At 43.0% G+C, this 21499-nt stretch overlaps 1 protein-coding gene across 1 annotated transcript in view; it reads right to left on the reverse strand.

The window, feature by feature from the left end:
* Frem2 (FRAS1 related extracellular matrix 2) overlaps positions 1-21499 on the reverse strand; it is a 128526-nt gene that overhangs the window by 100313 nt on the left and 6714 nt on the right. The window contains exon 2 of the mRNA XM_050138428.1: positions 17406-17495. Within this exon, the coding sequence (XP_049994385.1) occupies positions 17406-17495 (90 nt within the window). The remainder of the gene's footprint in view (positions 1-17405; positions 17496-21499) is intronic.

Consider the following 21499-nt stretch of genomic DNA (forward strand, 5'->3'; position numbering starts at 1 on the left):
GATGGTGGACAGAAAAAGACTCAATTCGTACCCGCCCTTATTTCCTTCATCCAAGAAATGGATCACCCATCTCTGAGATAGGCACTTGTGTGGTTCTGCAAACCTGCCCGGAAGTTTGAGAGATGCTGTGGCTTCATAACCAGCTGCCATTTCAACCTCACTCAGAAGACAAGCTCAGGCTAATTTGCCATTATAATCAGAGGGGAATGAAATTAACTTTCTAGCTCTAATGTGATTGACTTTTGCTGTCCTTAAAATTATACAATGAAATGACAAAATATTATTGTCAGAAGCAAAAGAGAAGGAAAGCTGAAGAAACAGACCTCTCCCGGGGCCTGTGTTGGAATATATCGGTGGCTGAAGCTACGTCAGCTGCCACCCCGATGGATGGATGACATGTGCATTTGCTCTTGTACTCACTAGATGCTCAGTGGGCTTCCTTGGTGCTGAGGTCTATATAGAAAATGGTCTTTGCAGAACTCATGATGCCTTTTATCTATATAAGGAAAATACTCAAATGCAGAAAGCGGAGCTGCATTTTTATGATGTTTAAAATGAACAAGACAACAAAACTTCAGAATTACTTTTACCAGCTGAACAGCAATGAGATGTACATTTTCACTCCAAACCCAAAACCCTCATGCTTGTGATTCAGATACTTTTCGCAACAGATGAAAATACTTGGTTAAGTGCAGCTGAAAGTGTATTGAAGGCCTAACAACTATGTTCAATAAAAATTAAAACAATACTTTTTCTGCACGTTAATTAAAGTCAATAAAGGATCTTCCTCCATCAGGGCTGACAATCACCACCTTTCATTTCAACCGTTTTAATTAACATACCCGGCAGCTTAGCGGCATTCTACTGATTAACGGAACCGCCACTTAGCTCCTCAGAAACACCCATGAGATCGCAAATTAAGGTGTAGCCATGGCTGTCATTTCATTATGTGCATAGTGGGTAAATATTTTTATTTTCCCCACCCACAGCCGTCTGTCTGAAGGAAAACAATACACTGCAATGGTTTGGGCAACAGGATGGATATGGAAAAGGCAGCTGCTATTTCTTTGTCGACATCTCCCCCACCCCCAGCCAGTCTTTCCTTCTTGAAAAAAAAAAAAAAACCAAAAGAACAATAAAAAAAAAATCTTCTTTTACAACAGCTCAACCTTCTCCACCCATCTTCCCCAGGAGAGATTTCATTTCAGATCTTACCTCGGCCCCAGGATCGGTTCCATTTTCTGTATTCCTGATTGCCCAGGCATTTGGAGCCATGCCAACTCAAGAGAACCTGCTCTGGCGAAGACTGGCTGATTCCCAGAGACAGCAAGTGTTGCTCTTGACAGCACACCTCTGATGGACGACCCTTCATTTTAGAATCAGCTTCTCTGCCAAGTCACCTCTAGGACAAGCAACTAGACGAAGAGCCAGGCCCTGCACCTGAAGCCTGCAGAAACTGTTCAAAGTAGCCAGGGCTCAGCCTGTTCTCTCTGCCTCGCTTTGCCCCCCACACCACAACAGAGGTTCGTGCCCATGTCTCCTCCTTGCTCCTGACCACTCCAAGGCTTCACTGTGAGATCCTGCACAGCATGGAGCCAGCAACTGGAGTAATAGATATCTTTAATTGTTCATCTGTTTTATGTGTATCATGCAGGGGTTTGTGCATATGTACACAGAACATTGTGTACAGGAGCCTGTGGAGGTCAGAAGAGGGTGTTGGGAACTCTGAGACTAGAGTTGCAGATGATTGTGAGACACCAAACAGGAACTGAGAACTAATCCTAGGTCCTCCGCGAGAGCAGGGAGTGCCCTTGACCACTGAGCCATCTCTCCAACCTTAAATGTTTTCATTTTTAAGTTTTATTTTATGTGTATGAGTGTTTTACCTACATGTATGCATGTGTACCATGTGCGTGTCTGATGCCTGATCCCCTGGAACTGGAGACATAATAACAGAGCAAGAGCATAAAATTAGAGGAAGCCCATAAACTTCCCAACCAGCATGAGAAAAGAGGAGGGCTGGGGTGTCAGCCAGTCCTTAGGATCACATTCCCAATGACTAGAAACTAATCCTGCTATCCCCTACCTCTTAACGTGTCTACCACTTCCCAGTAGCACCTCGGTGGAGAACAAACCTTTAGTGTATGAGTCTTTGGGGAGATCTTAAGGTACATAAGGCATTCTTCCTCTGGCTCACCAATACTCATGACCATTTCACAATGCAAAATGCATCCATCCATCCCATCTCCCCAAATCCCCGAAGTCCTAATCATTTAGCATCGCTCAAGAGCCCAAGCCTAATGTCTCCTCCAAGAGTCAAGGGCATCCTCAGGTGTGAGCCTCTGCAGACATCAGAACAACGGCACTAGAGGCTGCAGTTCTTGGAACTGTCTGGTGATAGAAAAATGCACAACCTCTTCAGGTGACACAGAGTCCTGCAGAATGGCGCGCACCCTCTCCCTGAGCATCAGTTCCTCCCGAGCAGGACAAAAACGCATTGTCTATCCTGGCAATTCTGTGACAGGAGTAACATGGGTACCACTGGGAGGTGACACGCTTGCAGTTATTCTGTTAACACATGAGGGTAAATGCTGCTTAATTTATGGTTTTCAAAACTAAGCTTGGCAAGTTTCCTCAAGATGACTGGATCCATCAGTGCTAATACATTTTCCAAGAGGGAGACTACTTCCAGAAACTGGAGCGAGAACTAGTGGGCATCCTTTGCCCTACAGCCTCATAGCTTGTTTCACGGCTGGAGTATGCATAGCCTGGCCAACCACATTTCGCATTTTGTCGTAAAACTTACTGTTTAACTGCCTTCGGACCAGGCGTGAGGCACACGCCTGTGAACACAGCATTTGGGAGACAGAGGCAGGAGGATCATGAATTCTAGGCCACCTTGAACTACATAGAGCTACAACCCGCCCCCCCCACACACACACATACACACTTGACTTATAGATTAGCACTGGTCTGATACAAATTTCAACCCTCCTCTGCCATAAGAATCGGTTTGTCACACACGGCAAATGCACCCGTGAATGTGGGCTGGCAGGCTATACTGCTGCACAGCTCCCCCAGGAGACTACGGCCCTGGCATCACCGCTTTGCTTCTCTGAGTTCTAGGGACACTGGAATTTAGCTTTAAAGAACTCAAGCATAGAAATATGTTTGTCTTTTTCAACTTGTAAAAAAAAAAAAGTGATCTACATTTAACACAGGAGAACTATTGGCTGAAGTTCTAGAAACTGGGTCAGCTAAATTGGTAGGGTGAAGTGCTCGCCATGATGGGAATGTTGACTGAGCATCCCTGTCTGTCTCCACCCTACCCATCCTTGCAACTGTGCTCATAACACTAGGGACACGTGTAATTACTAATTATTATAAAGTTCTCTCTCTCTCTCTCTCTCTCTCTCTCTCTCTCTCTCTCCACTTTCTCTCCCACTCCCTCATGAGTTTTTTTTTTTTTTTAAATCAGAATCTTATGTAGCCCTTGAACTCCATAAATACCTGAGGATGACCCTGAACTCCTGATCCTTCTGCTTCTGCCTCCCAGGTGCTGGGATTACAAGCAGGCCCCACTAATCCTGTCTTAGAATTATCTTTTAAAAGAAATATTTGCAAAGTCTTTTTTTTTTTTCCCTTTTTAACAGCAAAAGAAATCGAAACCAGTGGAATAGGAACCATTAGCACATACTAAAGAAACACTGTTTACACAGGACTTATCACACACGGATATAAAATGACTTCAGAGCTGGCAAATGCTCTGAATAAGCATGCCAGGAATGCCAAGGTCAAAAAGCCATTATAAACTATACCTTCTTTCTATTAATAATCAGGAGAAGGCACAGGCAGATGGGCTCTCGTTCTTATCAACGCTGGAAAGAAAAAAAAAAGCACAAGAATGCAGCAAGATTCTACCTGTTAGCAACAGAAGACGGAACAGACTTGAGCGGTTTCAAAATATCCTTCACCTGTAGAGCAGGGGATGCCATAATTAGTCACACCCAGCAGAGGAAGGTATGTAAGCTTTCTTATGTGAATGTAGAGTTCTTTTAAAACGCCTGCAGTTGTTTAAGTATTTTGCAGAATATCACCACGTAGCGAATCACAAACTCATCATTAGAAACCTCTGGGGGAGGGGCGGGCTGAGGAGATGGCTCAGCGGTGACAGAGCTTGCTGCGCAAGCATGAAGACCTGAGTGGGAATCCCTAGAACCCAGGTGAAAAAGCAAGGCTGTGCATGCCTGTCACCCCAGCATTGGGGTGGGACGGCACAGAAAAGCAGATCCCGGGAGCTCACTAGCCAAGCAATGTCACCAGAATGACAACTTCCGGTTCAGTGGTAGTACACTTCTCAGGGGAGTAAGGTAGAGAGAAGACAGCGCTCTCTGGCCTTTGTATATGTGTGCATGGGTACATACAGGCACCGACACACTCACAAGCATGCCTCACCAACACCACACACACACACACACTCCCCCAAACCCCCTCTTGATCTGTATTCATTGATGTAGAAAATGTTCAAAAGGTACCAAGAAATTCAATAATTCGGCATTAGAACAGACTATATTAAGCAGCGCCTTTTGGGGTAAAACATATGATCTGGGAAAAAAATCATAATAAAGATATTTTGCTAAACATAATTGTGATTTTGCCTGGTTCTTAAGATTAAGTTTGATGTATGTTTTTAATTTTAGTTTTAAATTTAGTATCTCCCTATAGTGAATATGCATATTTGCGTAAAAAGAACACTTCCGGCGAATCCCATTGATAAAATTTACCATAATCATCTTTCAGGTGATAAAATGAAAAACTTTTCAAGAAAAACATTTTCAGTTATCAAGATAAGGACTAAACTGTTTTGAATCTGAAAGGTTTCCTCGATGACTCTGGGGTCATAGAAATTCAGTTACTACCATTGCCCCTGCTTGTGTACTACCTAGGGATCAGCCCTAAATTCTTGACAGTGATAGTGCCATCCTGTGCACAAGTGTGTAACTGTGCACCCAGGTGTGTAGGGATGACCGGAAACAACAGATACCAGGGAGGATTCCTATCCCAGTCAATGGAGTGGGCATGTGAGAAAGATGGGGAGGAAAACACAAAGGTTCTGTGTTGAAAATGTCTAATGCCAGGGCACAGAATGACAATGCCATTCCCTAAGAGTGTGGGGATGGGGATATGTAGGTGTAGGCTGAGCCAATTCTGCTTAGGAACTACTCTTTAGTTGAAAACAGTAACCGTGCTATACAACTTGTAGCACAGAGAAATAGCCAGAGGAGAGCTCATTGGCTGTAGTTAACAGAAATCAAATGAACAAGTGTGAGAGAGAGAGTCAAGGCGATCACATGACCTTTGAGGAAGGACTAGGTACGGCAGAACCCGCTTGAGCAATTTACAGTTCCAAAACTGTTCTCATACAAGGTCTTTATCATGGTCACACAGATATTAATACAACTACTGTGTCATCAACTTAAGATCAATAGAGACCCACAAAAGTGAACAGCTTTTAAACGGAGTTTATTCCCAGAGACTTTTACTTTATATCATATTATTTAGGGTCCTTGTTTACTTGGGAACTTCTCTTCTACAAAATGCTTTGCTGGTCTACGTTGTGTCTGCCAGTATGACCTTTGTTTTTATGCTACATGACTAGGTATCCCGTGTCACTCGAGTGACATTCTGATTTTTCTCATACATGTTTATTCTTACCAGGTGCAGAGTGGTCTGAGGTAGACATAGAGAAGGGGCATGCAACAGCTGCTGACAGAAGTCAGAGGGATGTGGGGTAAGGGGGCAAAATCAATCCATTAAGATGAGGGGACAACTCATTCCCTTCTCAGTGGGGTCTGGAACATACACATATGCTTATTACAGCAGCCAGCTTAAAGAAGCTGTAGCACGGACAAATACTGAGACATCAAAAAGCAAATGCCTTTCCCCCATACATGTATGCAGACATACACAAGTCAGAAAAGAAGTTCTTAAAAAGTGAGACACAGCTTGACACCAACATAAAAGTCTGTGCAAAGGTGGGACTCGGGTGAAGGCTCATCAGTAAAGAGTACCCTTCTAGAGGGCATAGGTTCAAATCCCAGTACCTACGTGGTGGTTTACAGCCATCCATATTTCCAGTTTATTGGCTCTGAATGTGATTTCCATCTTGACTTTATGCATACATTTCATACAGATACTGGCTGTATGAAAATCTCTCCCGTAGTGTAAAGTTAAAAACAATTTGGAGCCAGATGGTGGTAGAGTATGCCTTTAATCCCAGCACTTGGGAGTCAGAGGCAGGCAGATTTCTATGAGTTCAAGGCCTGTGTGGTCTACAGGTGAGTTTCAGGACAGCCAGGGTTACACAGAGAAACCCTGTCTTGAAAAACAACAAAAACAAACAAACAAACAAAAAAGCAGTTTGGAGGCAATAACCTTAGGAGAGTTGAGAATGGACCTAGCCTCATGATAAGACAGAGCACTGACTGTTTTACTTGCCTGCCCAAGGCACCTGATTGGTCTAAAAAAAAAAGCTGACTAGCCAATAACCTAAGAGAAGAAATAGGTGGGACTTAAGGGCAGGGAGAGTTAGGAGAAGGGGGAGTTTAGGCTGGTGGGGGCAGGAGGAGAAAGAAAAGAGATGCCAAGGAGATGCCAGGGGCCAGACAGACAGACATGGAGAGGGAAAGTAGAACACACAGAATGAAAGAAAGGTAAAGAGCCCTGAGGAAAAACATAGATGTGTAGAAACAGGTTAAATTAATTAAAAGAGCTAGTGGGATATGCCTAAGCTAAGGCCAGGCATTCATAATTAATAATATGTCTCTGTGTTCTTATTTGGGAGCTGGTTGGCGACTCAAAGAAAATGCCAACTACACCTACTTTGTACCAGCCATTATTTTAAGCAGTTTACACCTACTTGGTTATGCTCATAATGGAAAGAGCAGCCAGGGCATTAAGTGTGAGTGGAGCTCGTCGGAAATCAAAGGTTAGGTAAAACTGCCTGGATTTAGGGCCAAGGTGGATATGGATAGTGCGCTGAAATGACTTTGAGGTCCAGACAGTAAGAAAAGGTTTGATAAAACAATTTCTCAAATGTGATTTTACATGTTTTATGGCCACAATGATATGACCTCAATTTTCAGCCATTTCTGCACAAAAGGAAGAGAATTATAGGAACACAAAATGGCTCTCTCCTGCCCCCTGGATTTCTAAAGTCCTCTGACTAGCTTCAAGGCTTTCTCTTCACTTTCTGAAGGGGCTTTCCTGACCACCCCTTGAAACACTCTTTTCAGTGTGCTGACCAACTCACAGCTGCCTAAGCAGAGTCAGAGGGAGCAGGTGGCATGACCAAGACAGGATGGCTTTCTCCACTCAAGCATCCGGCACAGGAGTGAGGAGCAAGGGCCCTCCATCTGAAGGAATGTTGCCAGAGTGGGACTAAGAGAATTGTCGCCAGGGTTCCTTCATCCAAGGTAGGTAGCATGAAGGGTGTTATTTTCCAAGCTTACATCAAACTTAACATTAAGAACAAAGAACTACTTAAAAAAAAAAAAAACTAAACATAGCTCTGTAATTATCTCTCAGCCTTTTTTTAAAAGTTTCTTTGTTCAAATGGTACTAAAACTAGTATACCATCTTTTTATTAAATGGTAATTAGCTATAGCTGAATAATTCATTCTGGAAAGTTCCCCTGGCAACATTGTCAGGATTCTATATGTAAATCAGCTGAAGGTACGCTGACTTTCCTAACATTAAAAGATTGCTTATATACAGCCACTTCACAAGTGGTTTTTTTAAAAAATTATCAAAGTCAGAGACAAATTAGTAAATTAATAATTTTAGTAAATTTATGGTATCTGTTCCAAAACTGAATGCTGATGATAAAAATTTCTTTCTCCTTTACATAAATACTTTAGCCCTAAGGAAATGCGCTTAAGAAATCAGTCTCTTGCCATTGTTCTTGAGGTCTCAGTAGTCCTCATTGTCCATTATGTTCAGCGAGACCGGTTTTAACCCGGGCTTTTTCAGACCCAGGCCAGCTGGCCTTGGTGGGTTCCCGATAGAACATCCCCCTTATTGGTTTCGTGGGAGCCTAGGCAGTTTGGATGCTCACCTTACTAGACCTGGATGGAGGTGGGTGGTCCTTGGACTTCCCACAGGGCAGGGAACCCTGATTGCTCTTTGGGCTGACGAGGGAGGGGGACTTGATTGGGGGAGGGGGAGGGGGGGAGGCGGCGGCAGGGAAGAGACAGAAATCTTAAATAAATAAATAAATAAATAAATAAATAAATAAATAAATAAAAAGAAATCAGTCTCTGTGTACGCAGAAAGGACAAAGTCACCAATGTTCTATGTGCGTGCGTTATTCATTCCTATTTCCCCCAGGTTCAAGCTCAGCACATCTTATTATCCCTTATTTGCACTGAGGGTTATGTAGTCACTTTGCATCTCTGACCTCGCTGGGATTTCAGAGACACATGGCTTTCACATCTAGAAGGTAAAATCTTTATCACTGTAAATGATAAGTAAAATTCATTTATTTCCCAGCCTTTGCTTACAAAAGCCTCAGGTTTACAATATTTTAAATACTACAATGTTCTCCTCTAATCTCAGGAAAATAATTATTTCATTGCTCATTGCAAGGGGTCAAAGGGCACCTTAGACTATAAATCATTTCAGAGGCAACGCTTGGCTTTTGAAGGTGCTGAGTACATGCAAGCGTACACGGCACCCGCCTCTCAATAACCTTAGGAGAGTTTCCTAGACTGTGTTCTTCTCACTGCTTGTATTCATGAATATTCTCAATTGTACATTTATTTATGTGGCCTTTCCTTTACAATCTTCACTAATATCTGTCACTACAGTGGCTACAGCAATGTGTGTGTGTGCATGTGTGTATACACATGAAGCACAATTAGATGATTTGAAGAGCTGAATAAATATAGAATGTTATCATGTACCAGAAATGTCCATATAAAACTATCCTTTGACTGAACATTTGCTAAATATAGCTGTTTAAGGAGACCCAGTTTTAACAAAATCAAGTTACTCTCTTTAACTTTCAGTCATATAAAATGTATATTCCCAGCTGTAGGAAAGGAGAAACCAAACAAGTTAACAGAGCTAAGAGATATAAATTGTATATCTCTGCTATCTAAACAGGGGAAAATTCCTCACGACAATCTTAGATCACTGACACCTTGCAAAGTGGTTCTGAAGCATCCGTAGGTTCTGCCCTCTGCACTGAAGAGAAGTTTATCACCTTCCAGTCTTCATGTCTGTAGATCCCTCACCCGTCAGTCATAAGCTGCTAGTCAAACTGTACAGACCGTTGCCATGGCAAAGGCAGAAGGGAAGGGAAGAAGAGAAGGAAACAAGAAAAGTGCAGAAGCAGAGACACGTGAAGATGATTACAAAGAAAAGAGAGAAACTTTGGGTGTGGGCAGGATCCTGTAAATCCCAGCACTAGGGAGGCTGAGGGGGGAGGACCATGACCAGCATGGGCTACATAATGACATCTTGCTTCAACAAACAAAAACAGAACGAAGAGTGAAGGGGGAAGTAGGGAAGAGAGGAGAAATGGAGGAGTCAGAAGCTCTCCAAGTCCTCAGGGAAGGGACAACAGCTGGACAGAAGCACCTCCCTGCAATTCCTCCGGGGAACTGAGATGTACAAACAGCAATCTTTCTGTGCATTTTTACTCAGTCTTTGTTTGAAAGAGCGCCATTAGCTGTTCACTATTCAACCCCCAGCCCCTTTATAATTGCAACCGAGACCAGGCAAGCGGGAGGTGCTTGGCTCAGGGTCAGATCTTTGGTGAAGGAAAGGGTCCCTACCAGCATTTGTTATGACTCCTATTTCTAAGATGGCTAGATGGGGCAAAGAAGCAGAATCAAAGGCTAGCCTTCTGTACACAGACTTCAGAGAAATGGGGCTTCTCATAGTCAGTATGCCCACACCACCCGATTGTCAACCTCGACTCTGTATCAGGGCTTTCCAGTCCACTCCATCTTGGTGCACAGCACTGTCATCCTCCATGTGACGCCCAGAATTATGCTCACATCCCATTCCTCCCTTCCTCTTCGATGAACCAACAAGAGGTGCTATGCATTTAGACTCAAAATTGTGGGATGGCTAACTTCTCGTCTCTGGGTCTTCATTTGTTTTGAGACAGGGTGTCTGTCTCTTTATAGCCCTGGCTGGTCTGGAACTCACTGTGTAGATCAGGCTGGCCTCAAACTTGCAGGGATTCGTCTGCCTCTGTCTCCCGAATGCTGGTATTAAAGCTGTGTACCAACATGCCTGACCCTCTCAACTCCATGCCACATGTGGCTCATCCTAAGCCTACATTCAAATCATCACCTTGCAGAGACATTTCCTCCGAGCTGCATTTCTAGCTCATAAACTCCAGAATGTTCTGTCTATTGCTTAATTCTTGGGATTGATCTAAGGTTAAGGCCATCAATCATCATACTTATTTATTTATTTTTATACTATAGTATATGTGTTTATATTTATATATTTATTCCTGTTTTCCCACATTCCCACCTGAAGCATTCTGGGAATGTAAAAAGAACTTGTTGAGTGATTCAACAAATAAATAAAGACTCTCTGTTGGAAGGAGGGCTGTTTGTTTCCTGGCTGCCCGACAGCTCCAAAATAATCACACAAAAACTTTATTATTTAAAACACTGCTTGTCCCATTAGCTCTAGATTCTTATTGGCTAACACTTATATCTTAATTTAACCTGTGTATCATCACGTGCCTGTGGCTTACCAGGTAAAGTTCCCAGTGTCTGTCTCCGGTGGGGCTACATGGCTTCTCCCTGACTCTGTCTCCTTTCTCCCAGCATTCAGTTTAGTTTTCCCCACCTACCTCTACTCTTTTTCCCTATCACAGGCTAAAAAACAAAGTTTAGCCACATTTTTCAGAATGGGCTTTGTTTGCTGGCAGTAGCTCCATGGCTTCTCTCTGACTCTGCCTTCTTCCTCTCAGCATTCAGTTTAGTTTTATCTGCCTAACTAAGTTCTGCCTTGCTATAGGTCCAAAGCAGTTTCTTTATTAATCAATGGTAGTCACAGCATACAGAGGGAAATACCACATCAACTCTCTTTATAGCAAATAAGTTTAACCACAGAAATTCTGACCTTTCTCCTATATCACACTTGGTTTCTTGGTTTCATTTATTTGACTCTACAAAATACAGAATAAAGCTTATTAGAACTGTAAATTTGACTATGGAAAACAGCCTTCCCTTTGTCTCAGTCACACAGAACAAATTTACAAGATATAGGATAAGACAGCACTGAGTTTTAGAACATGTACCACAAAAAATATTTGATTTGATATTATGGCATTTTTAATTATCTGTGATAGAAAGATTTAGCTTTTATAGGGACTATTACTTCTTTGGGGTGTAAATATGGATTTATGTTAAGTCTCTCTGTAGGAATTCAATCTCTGCCAGTGGTTTCATGATGTAAGGAAAATAACAACTGGAATAAAACCAAGCGTGTATTAATATGACGTGGACCTTGGGGATGAATGTAAAGACATCTGCTAAAATTTGAATTGCATTTTTTTTTTCGTACCAAAAGAGTAGCTTCTTCTACGGAGGCTAAGCAGGTATATTGTTAGAGCCACACCTTGAAGATGATAACTCACCAGAGATGGACTTTGATGACTGGAATTATTCTTACTGCTCAAAGAATAAAGTAGGAATTACAGACCATAGCCACCATAGCCAATGTCCTTCCCAAGTTCTGTACTCCAGTGGAGCCTGTATCCCGTCCATGTTTAAAGCCTTCAGTCTTGATATCACTTCACCATATTGTAGTTAAGGTCCTGGCTCTGCCACCCTTCCTTTGTCTCTGTCCTCAGCCAGTGACTTGACTTCCTGCAAACCTTTCTTTCCCTCTCAGCTCAATGTCAGGGTGATCTTTCAACGCTTGTTCTCACAACCTTCATTTTCCCGCATTTTGTACTTACATTTTTTAGCCCTTTCTCTAAATTCAAGATAATTCAAGCTAATTATCAGTAACTACTTTGCCTCCAATCTTGACGTAACAGCCAGATTCAAGTCAAGACTCACCGTTCCTTCTGTCTAGAATGAAAACGGTTCCCAAGAGCCTTTTGTATTTGAGTATTTAGTTTGTCAAATGTTGAATAAGAACTTGAAAGCCTTGACCTTAACTGATCTTTCATAGACAGAAATGACCGTGACTTCCTGCACTAGCTGAAGGCGCTATTTATATCTTTCAGTGATGAATTAAAGATCCGGGCGGACAGGAATTTGGCCACCATAAAGTCAAAGACAGCCACAACATAGCAAATGACCTGGCTGTGGACCAGACCCACTGTAATAGTCAACACAGATCAATATTATGTCTGCTGTTCCATTCCAGTGCCAGGAGGGGCAGGCAGAGCAGAGTTAGATGGCACTCCTGGGACACATGAGAACTTGGATGAGGAAGTGCCAAACCCAAACCAGTTTCATAAAGAATAAAAGTAAGAATCCTCTCACATCGCTTATCAAGCCAGCTGTTTGCATAGGCAAATCCTAAGTTCATTGAGAAACATCCTAGGGAGATGTAGTTCAGTAGTGAAGCATGAGTCTGACACAACCCCCAGAATCCCCGTTTTCCTCCAAGACCATCTCAGATCAGTGACTGAGTCTTTGAGACTTAAAACAAACAAACAACAACAAAAGTAGTTTAAAAAAAAATGATACAACACCTTTCAAATGAGTCCTGGGCATCCTTACATGAAGACGGCTTTCCATCTCTAGAAATCTCCTATCCCCTCAAAATAAAGACTGGGGTGACCAACGCAGAAAAGAACTTGCCAAAAATTATGGTCTGGCTTTAAAAATTCAGTAATGTCAAAAATGCTTATATCTCTTTAAATTTGAAGTTGTGGAATTGTTTATACAATATACCAAAAACTGCTCCCCCTCCCCCCCAAAAATGCTTCTTTAAGAATAGTAGTAACAAGAACTCTAAACTGGGTCTCTTTCTGATCTTAAGTCCATTTCACTGAAGATTCCAAAGCACCGTCTACAGTACTTGGTTTTGCATGCTTACAAACGTGGAGGCTTAACTAAGAATCCTTGTTGGTGCCATAGGGATTTAAGTTAAAGCTGGGATCAGAGAACGTTCTTACAGAAGGTTCCCCCGGAAACAGCTATAGAAACGCCCCTTTGGATACTGTTGAACCGATCCTTGCACAGAAAAGTGCTTGACCTTCATTTGTGGCTGCATCCATTTTAACACTGGTCCTGTATGTGCCGCATGTTTATCTCTGAGGAGGTCCTGGGACAAAAGGTCACATCCTGAGATGAAGGTCTTCTTTCTGTATTGATGGAGACCCTCACCGTAACCTAACTGGCACAATAGGCATTCCTATTGTAGGTAAAGTTAGGAATATAAAGCACCAAGAAGGCCGTGGCTAACTTCCTACTCATGGTACAGGGAACAGATTTGTGGAGGAAATGACATTTGAGCTGGTGCTGAGGGCAGATTAGAAGTCATTAGGGCTGAGGGTGGGACATAGTTAAAATAGTTACTTGAAACCGGCATTCATATCACAATAAACGGTAGAGTAGTCCCTTGGAAAGAAAATTACAAAGGCCCCTAAATGACTTTTATATGAAACTACCTCGTAGTATTAACAATTAAACCACAGTATCAGGGGAAAAGACTACAAAGTTGAGAACTGTAGGACATATGAAGTATTTTAGAATAAAAATTAATCTAGAAGACACTCTGTAGGCAGACAGTATTCTGATTCTATTTTGTTGTTGTTGTTTTGCTTTTGTTTTTTTGCAACAGGGTTTCTCTCTGTTGCCATAGCTATCCTGGAACCTGCTCTGTAGACCAGGCTGGCCTTGAACTCACAGACCAGGCTGTTCCTGCCTCCTGAGTGCTGAGACTAAAAGCGTGCACCACCACCACTGGCCCTGAAAGTTCAGTATACAGAACCGAGGACAGGGAGTCTGCTTTCTTTGGCAGATCAGCAACTGTTGGGGAAGTCACGGGTTTTCAGTGTAAAGTGGAAGAACATGGGCTTCATCAGTTCAGCCCCTGTTTTCCTACTTGGACCACTTGAAGAGGCTGGTTGCTCATTTTCTGTGACTCGGTTTCATTTTCTTCCAAATAGCAATGCTATTTTGCTGCTGTTGTGCTAAGCTCAGATGTGGTGAGAGCAAAACTGTGTGGGCGACATTAAATCATTGAGAAGGGTTGAAGCCTCCTGTGAGATCTCTGAGATCTAAGGACTCCGTGTGGCTTGTATGTTCTACAGTACATCATGTAGAAACATGCTTATTTCCCTTTACAATTTTAAATTGTGCTCCAAACTCCAAAAGCAAAGACGGTGTCCCAAAAACCATCCCTTGAATGGTGCGTGACCACATTGCAACAGGATAATTTTGTGACCCACCAAATTCTAACCAAACGTGACTAATCAGAAGCAAGGCTTCTGCTTCCAACCATTTCTTGATCCTTGACATGAAGTAATACTCTATTTCTTTAGTTACTTTGAGACAGAGTTTCTCTGTGTAGCCTTGGCTGTTCTGGAACTCGCTCTGTAGACCAGGTTGGCCTCAAACTCAAGAGATCCACCTGCCTCTGCCTTCCAAGTGCTGGGATTAGAGGCGTGCGCAAACACTGCCTGGCTGTAATATTTTGTTTTTCGAAAGATCCAAGGATTATATTTGTCTTGGGAATGTGCGTCGCTAGTCACCATTCTAAAAACAATCCTGTGGGCTTGGAGAAGATGACTTCAGCAGGTTGGAAAGAGGCTTGAACCTTGAAAGTTCCTAATCTTGTGCAGTGGTATCCGACAGCTGCCCAGATGTGAGATACTGGAAGCTGTTTACACACTTTGCAGGTGACTTAAAGGTGCACGTATCCTCTTCGTATAAAGTAGAGGATCATTATGGCTAACAATTTGTATGTCTCAGCAGAACTGAATGCTTCATCCAAATGTTAGACCCTTTGCAAGAAAACATCAAACCCTGCTTAAGTTGGGCGGTGGTGGCACACGCCTTTAATCCCAGCACTTGGGAGGCAGAGGCAGGCAAATCTCTGTATGTCTGCAAGAGTGAGTTCCAGGACAGTTAGGACTGCTACACAGAGAAACCCTGTCTCAAAAAAGCAAATAAAACAACAACAACAACCCAGCTTAAAAATCGGTGAACTCAGTTCTAAGACACACATACAACTTTCTATTTTTTCGGTCTTGTAGATTCCTGTTTATTCTGTCAAACGGAACTTTTATTACACCAGGGAGGTCCTGCTGTAATATACATTCTGCTTAATGGCCCTTTGCCAGGATCTAGCTGAGCCGTGCAGGTAATGCTACACCGGTGGAGAGGAAGGCACAGACGGATATCTCTAAGATATTCTGTCCACGTAAAATGAAGCTCAAAAGGAACTCCTGGGATGATTTCATTCCCAATTTCATAACCATAAAGATCATCTCCAGAAACTCCCACCACACTTTCAGCAACCTAAATATAAACCTGACCTCTTTAACCATGCATCCTAACTCACCGCGTTGAGATACGATAGACAACGCAATGCTTTCCAAAGCTTGAATACAACTTTCGCGTAATTTTTCCGTCCCTCACAGCAAGAAAATGTGTGGAACAGTAGAATAACAATTATAGGTGTATATAGAAATGTGGAGAAACATTTTAAAAGTAAAGGCTGTGGTATTTTTTTTAAAGGATTTATTTTTATTTCATGTGTATGAGTGTTTTGCTTGTACTTGTGGTATATGTGATCATGTGTGCAGTGCCCAAGGTGGTCAGAAGGATGCAAGGAAGGCATTGGCTCTCCTGGAACTGGAGTTACAGATGGTTGTGAGCTGTCCTGTGGGTGCTGGGAACCCAACCCGAGTCCTCTGCCTGGGCCAGTGGTGTTATCAACTGCTGAGCCATCCCTCTAGCAGCAAGCCACAGGATTTTTTAATGTTTTTGCAATTTTAAGAAAGCTTTTTTTTTTTTTTTTTTGTTATTGAGACTTGTTCACTCGTTCTAAAGACAAACCTTTTACCTGAAATCAATATTTGATCACCTCGGGCCTTATTTTGCCATTTCTTTCGGCAGAGTTTGGCCTTTGAGCAGCAGGCTTCGGGAAGGAGATGGCTTTGGGTTTGTCGGTTGGTTTGGACTTTGCTCCTTCCTGAGATTCCTTTGCCAGTACGTCAAATACTAAACTATGATTTGGTCCCTTTCAAACACAGGCATTAGCTATGTTAAGCCTCGGATCTGAAGGAGGAATCAAATAACTCTGCCCATGTTGGGAAACTTTCTTTGGCCTCTTTGGCACGCACGAAATAGACATCGCTTTCAGACACCTGGTCATGCTGTATCTGTTGGAGTTTTAAGCAAGAGCATTTTATGCCTCAGCGCATGTGGAGGGCGAGAAGCACCTCTTTTTGAGGTAGACAACCTGACAGTAGGCCACATTTTAAAAGTCACAAGGAAGCAGACTCAGACCTAGTCTGAGTGAGTCTTCCTCTCTACGTTCTCCCTAGCACGTTGGCTTCTTTCTTGAAACTGCCTGCGTCCTGTTCAAATACTTGGTGATACTCCGTGGCTTTCCACGAGGACACCCAACAACAAAAAACATTTTTATTCTCAATCCAGAAGTGGCTAGATGTTTCCAGGTCTGTGTTTGCAGGGTGAGAAGGAAGACACTGGGAGTAGAAAGGTACCTGAGCAGGCCTGAGGGTAAGTGGTGGCAATAAAGCTTCTTGTCTGGGAGACTTAGATAGAAAGGCACACACCAGTTTCTACAGCGTTCTTCAAACTTGGCCAAGGAAAGCTTTTAGCTAGACCAACTCACAAAAGTCCCCCAAGCTAAGATGTGTATACACCCTGAAATAGGGGCCACGAGGCCACGTTTATTTACCACAGAGTTCTGGTTGAGTAGAGCCAGCACCCAAGGGGATCCTGTTTGGGAAAGACCCACCAGGGCAGGTACAGGCTTTGATGGGAGCATGGCCAGATTCCAGCATCTTCTTGCTACCTAAGTAGTGTGAACAGGGCAGAGGTACCCTGTTCATACAGATCTCTTTTTCTTCTCCTCTCTTCCTGCCACCGTAACTCTTAGAAACCACAAGACAGAAACAACACAACCTTTCCCGGTATCCACCAAAGGACAGAGTTCTGTCTAATTGAAATGACCAAACCTTCTATAGCAGACACAGAATTCACTCTGCATAAAAGCATATGAGCACAAAGTAACATCTGCTAAAGATTCCTTGCAGCAATGTAGTCCAAGAACAGGCAAAATACATACATACATACATACATACATACATACATACATACATACATACATAAATATGAAAAGGCCTCCCGATTTCACCACCCAGAGAGTGGAATGCTTACCGTCGTCTTCCACCGTGAAATGGAACAGATCACTTGTGGCATTCGCTCTCTCTCTCAATACATAACATATTTTCAGGTCATCAATGTCAGCTAAAACGCAATCAAAGGGCAAGGTGATTAATTACTGTATCAAAACAGACAGCTTGTGCTTACAGTAAATCCTATTGGGCTATTGAGTTTCTGAAACCATGTTTAGATCCCCTTTCGGGGGGAACGCTGCTCTACTTCTCTATCTCCACACCCTAATACCAGCTGTCCTGCAGAAATATGATCCTGTACACAGAGAAACAGAAGGCCAGGCTCAGACTGTAATAATAGCAAGGTGGCGTCCCTTCTCACCAAAGGAGTGGCTCTCTAAAAGCAGCATGCCAGGCTCCATGACAGGTGGGAAGGTAGAAGATATTTTGAGGCATGGCAGATTTCCTGGGCCTCTTGAAATCGCATGCTTTGCCTCTCTTGCAGAGTGAGTCTGACAGGAAGCCAAAGGAAGAAGCAGAGGTTTTTCTCTCCCAGGGTAGTGATTTTTCTTAGCGGCTATGGTACAGTAGATGGCTGTAAAGCTTTAAGGCACTGCAGAGGTTTTAGCGCCTCAGAATGGCCCCTTTCACTGCTTCCAAGTCCACCAAACTTGCATGCATAGATCTGTTGACATTCCTAATACACAATTTTAAGAATTCATCCATTTTACCAGCTTCTCCTTCTAATGATGACACACACACACACACAATGTAATGAAACCAATATCATTCTGTCCTTTGATACTTAAAACATTATCTGTCTTGGACCTGGGGCAGTAAGTGAGCTTCTAAGGTTACACGACATTAGAATGTAGCTAGGAACACCGTCAACCAGGTATGCAGTATTTATCTGTCTCCTGTGTGTTGTGACTTTTCTAATTTCTAGAAGCTCTGTGAGGTTTGTGTTGCGGAGTTCACAGGGGGTAATAAACAAAACGACAATATGAGAAAGTTGTCTGGAGTGAGCAAACAGCTTGAAGTTAGCACATTCTGCCAAAGCTTTCTGAATCTCTCCTTAGGAGATCTGACATGAGAACTCTATCCTGCCTGAGAAACGCTCCTGGCAATAGGAGAGTCTGCTTTTTAGTCCATAGGACCAAGTCCAAATGTACTGCACCCCTGTAGTACAGTACTTTATCATTATCCCTGCCACAGGAGCCCATTCCTTTTGCCGAGTGTTTAAATCCACTGCACAGGTTTCTTTCCTAGAAAATTAAAGTCTGAAGGGTTTTTTTTCCCCCCTCCATTTTTACATGCCACGGCCCTCTATTGAAGGTCTTACAGTCAGCAAATGCTCTTATGAGTCTTAACTTGAAATGAAAGAGCTAGGTGGCCTCACCCACTCACCCACGTCTCCACCTTAACCTGGAGCAAGCCTCTGTGAGACTAAGAGGCACCGTCCCTGCACAGGCCCTGCACAGCCCCTGCACAGCTCCTGCACCTCCCCTGCACAGCTCCTGCACCTCCCATGCATAGCCCCTGCACCACCCCTGCACAGCCCCTGCACCACCCCTGCACAGCCCCTGCACCACCCCTGCACCACCCCTGCACCACCCCTGCACCACCCCCTGCATTCCCCTGCACAGTCCCTGTACCCCCTACACAGTCCCTGTACCACTGCCACTGCCCAGCCCTGCCCAGCTCTTCCTTGGCCTGTTTAACTGGTCAGTAAGCCGTGATGAGCACCCTGCTGACTATAAATCCCTATAGTACCTGCCATGACCTGTAGCCACGAGGGAAACTCTGTTCTAAACTTCTCATCTTCTCTTACATTTTGTATGAAAGTCTAAAGGTACTACTTGGCAATTAAAATAATAACAATAATAATAATAAAAAATCACTGATGATGATCATGATAGGGGACTGAAGAGATGGCTCTGCTGCTCTTGCTAAGGACCATTGTTCAGTTCGCAGCATCCGCAGCCATCTTAATTCCAGTGACAGATGTTCTACTGATCACTGCTGGCCTCCTTGGGCACTGCATGCATGTGGGTGACATACATGCAGGCAAAACACAGACACATAAAATAAGTCTAAACAGAAGTTTTTAACTAATTAAAAAACCACGAAGCTCAGGGTCTCGAGAGATGGCTCAGCAGTGGGGCGCACTGGCTGCTCTTGAAGAGCGCCCGGGAATGATTCCAGACACCCACGGAGTGACTCTTAGCCTCTGGGGACCCCTGTTCCAGAGGAACTGATGGCCACTTCTGATCTCCACAGGGACCAGGCACACACACAGCAAACAGACACACGTGCAGGTAAAACATTCATACAATAAAAACAAAATAAGAATATAAGTTAAAAAAAAAACCTCTATTATACAACACGTGTCGAAGTTTTCTTTAAAAAGTACAACATTAAGAGAGAATGCCACCGAAATTATGACCACTTCAAAGCTTGTCACTTTCCCTCCAACTTTGGGAGACCCTCGGTGACAGCGCTGTCATTGATGTCAGTGACATTAATTAATTAATTTATTTATTTATTAATTTATTTATTTATTTATTTTGTATACAATATTCTTTCTGCGTGTATGCCTGCAGGCCAGAAGAGGGCACCAGACCTCATTACAGATGGTTGTGAGCCACCATGTGGTTGCCGGGAATTGAACTCAGGACCATTGGAAGAGCAGGCAATGCTCTTAATCACTGAGCCATATCTCCAGCCCGATATTAGTGTTTTTGTATGTCTCCAAAAACATTAATGACTGTAAATGTGTACAAACTGTACCTTCCTTAAGTAAAAAGAGAACACAGTAATTAAAACAGGTAGACTGTGATAACAGTAATCTAAGAATTAGACTTTCTTCTAATTGATCTGTTTGATATATTTATTTCATTGATCTATACAACCGTTCCAAAGTTTCTATTTTAATCAAATATCCTTGGTAATCACAGCTGGTACAAAAGGAGGGGGGACCTTCATGCCTCTTACACCTGGAAGCGATTAACAAATTATCCAACCAAAAGATCAGCATGTGTTCATTATTTATTTGTTTTTATCTTATATACACGAGTGCTTTGCCTCCACACACCAGGAAACACTGTGTGCTTGCCTGGCACCCAAAGAGGCCAGAAGAGGGCATCAGATTTGCTGGAACTGGAGCTACAAGGAGTTGTTAGCGCCAATGTGGGTGCTGGGGACTGAAGCTGGGTCCTCTGCAAAAGCAGCCAGTGCTCTTAACTGCTGAGCCATCTCTGCAGCCTCATTACGTACTCACTGTAGACAAAAAGGAAAGCCTAGGTACTTGAGATGACCGCTTCAGACTTGGGAGCAAGCCGTGCCATTGTAGGCCGGGACATCGCTCTCTAAACCGGGCGAATTCTGCATCGTGAACCTTTCCTGACAACGCATTTTCCTAAGTCTTTGAAATAAATTTAAAATGTTCCCCCAAGGCCCATTTAGTTAATCAACTTAGGAATAACCTCTCTGGCCGCCTTTGCTGAAAGTGTTTAACTCTGCCAGAATTTAGTCTCACTTATCTCTTCACGATAAGGCAAAACCCGAACCAGATGGACAGCACACACAGTTCTCGTGCCCCGCGCGGCTCCCATTTCCCCTCCAGGAGGAGCAGCCAGCTGTGCAGGAGCCCTCGGCATCCTTAACGGCTTATCTAATCTCCATAAATAACTGCTCTGAACCGAACTCCAGCCTCGACTTGTTCAGCTGAGTGCGGTATGATTAAATATCAGAAGAGCTCCTCCTTCGAGTCTGAATTTGTGTTAGGATGTGATGAGTTCCTTTAAAATGTAATTTTTAAAACTATAATTTTTTACAATGAAATAGAACTACTCCACGATTACAAGGATAATGGAATTGACTCGTGGGAACCCCGTGAAAACAAAACAAAATGCATACAATAAAATAGTTAATTTTTAAAGTTCAACAAATGAGGAATAATTTGGAGCTATTTTTGAGCTGTGGGATTTGGCCTGTAGAATCTAAAAGAAATCATTAGTTTATCTTCTTCCAATTCTTTTTTTTTTTTTTAATAAGGAAAATGCTGTGAAAACACATTGGAGTCAGGGGCGGGGTGAGAAATAAGGTTTTCTACTCTCAAATAGTTCTTCTGTCCTT

The sequence above is a fragment of the Alexandromys fortis genome, unplaced genomic scaffold, assembly GCF_014885135.2.
Source record: "Alexandromys fortis isolate MF-2015 unplaced genomic scaffold, M_Fortis_MF-2015_v1.1 scaffold_15, whole genome shotgun sequence".
In the NCBI taxonomy this organism is placed as follows: domain Eukaryota; kingdom Metazoa; phylum Chordata; class Mammalia; order Rodentia; family Cricetidae; genus Alexandromys; species Alexandromys fortis.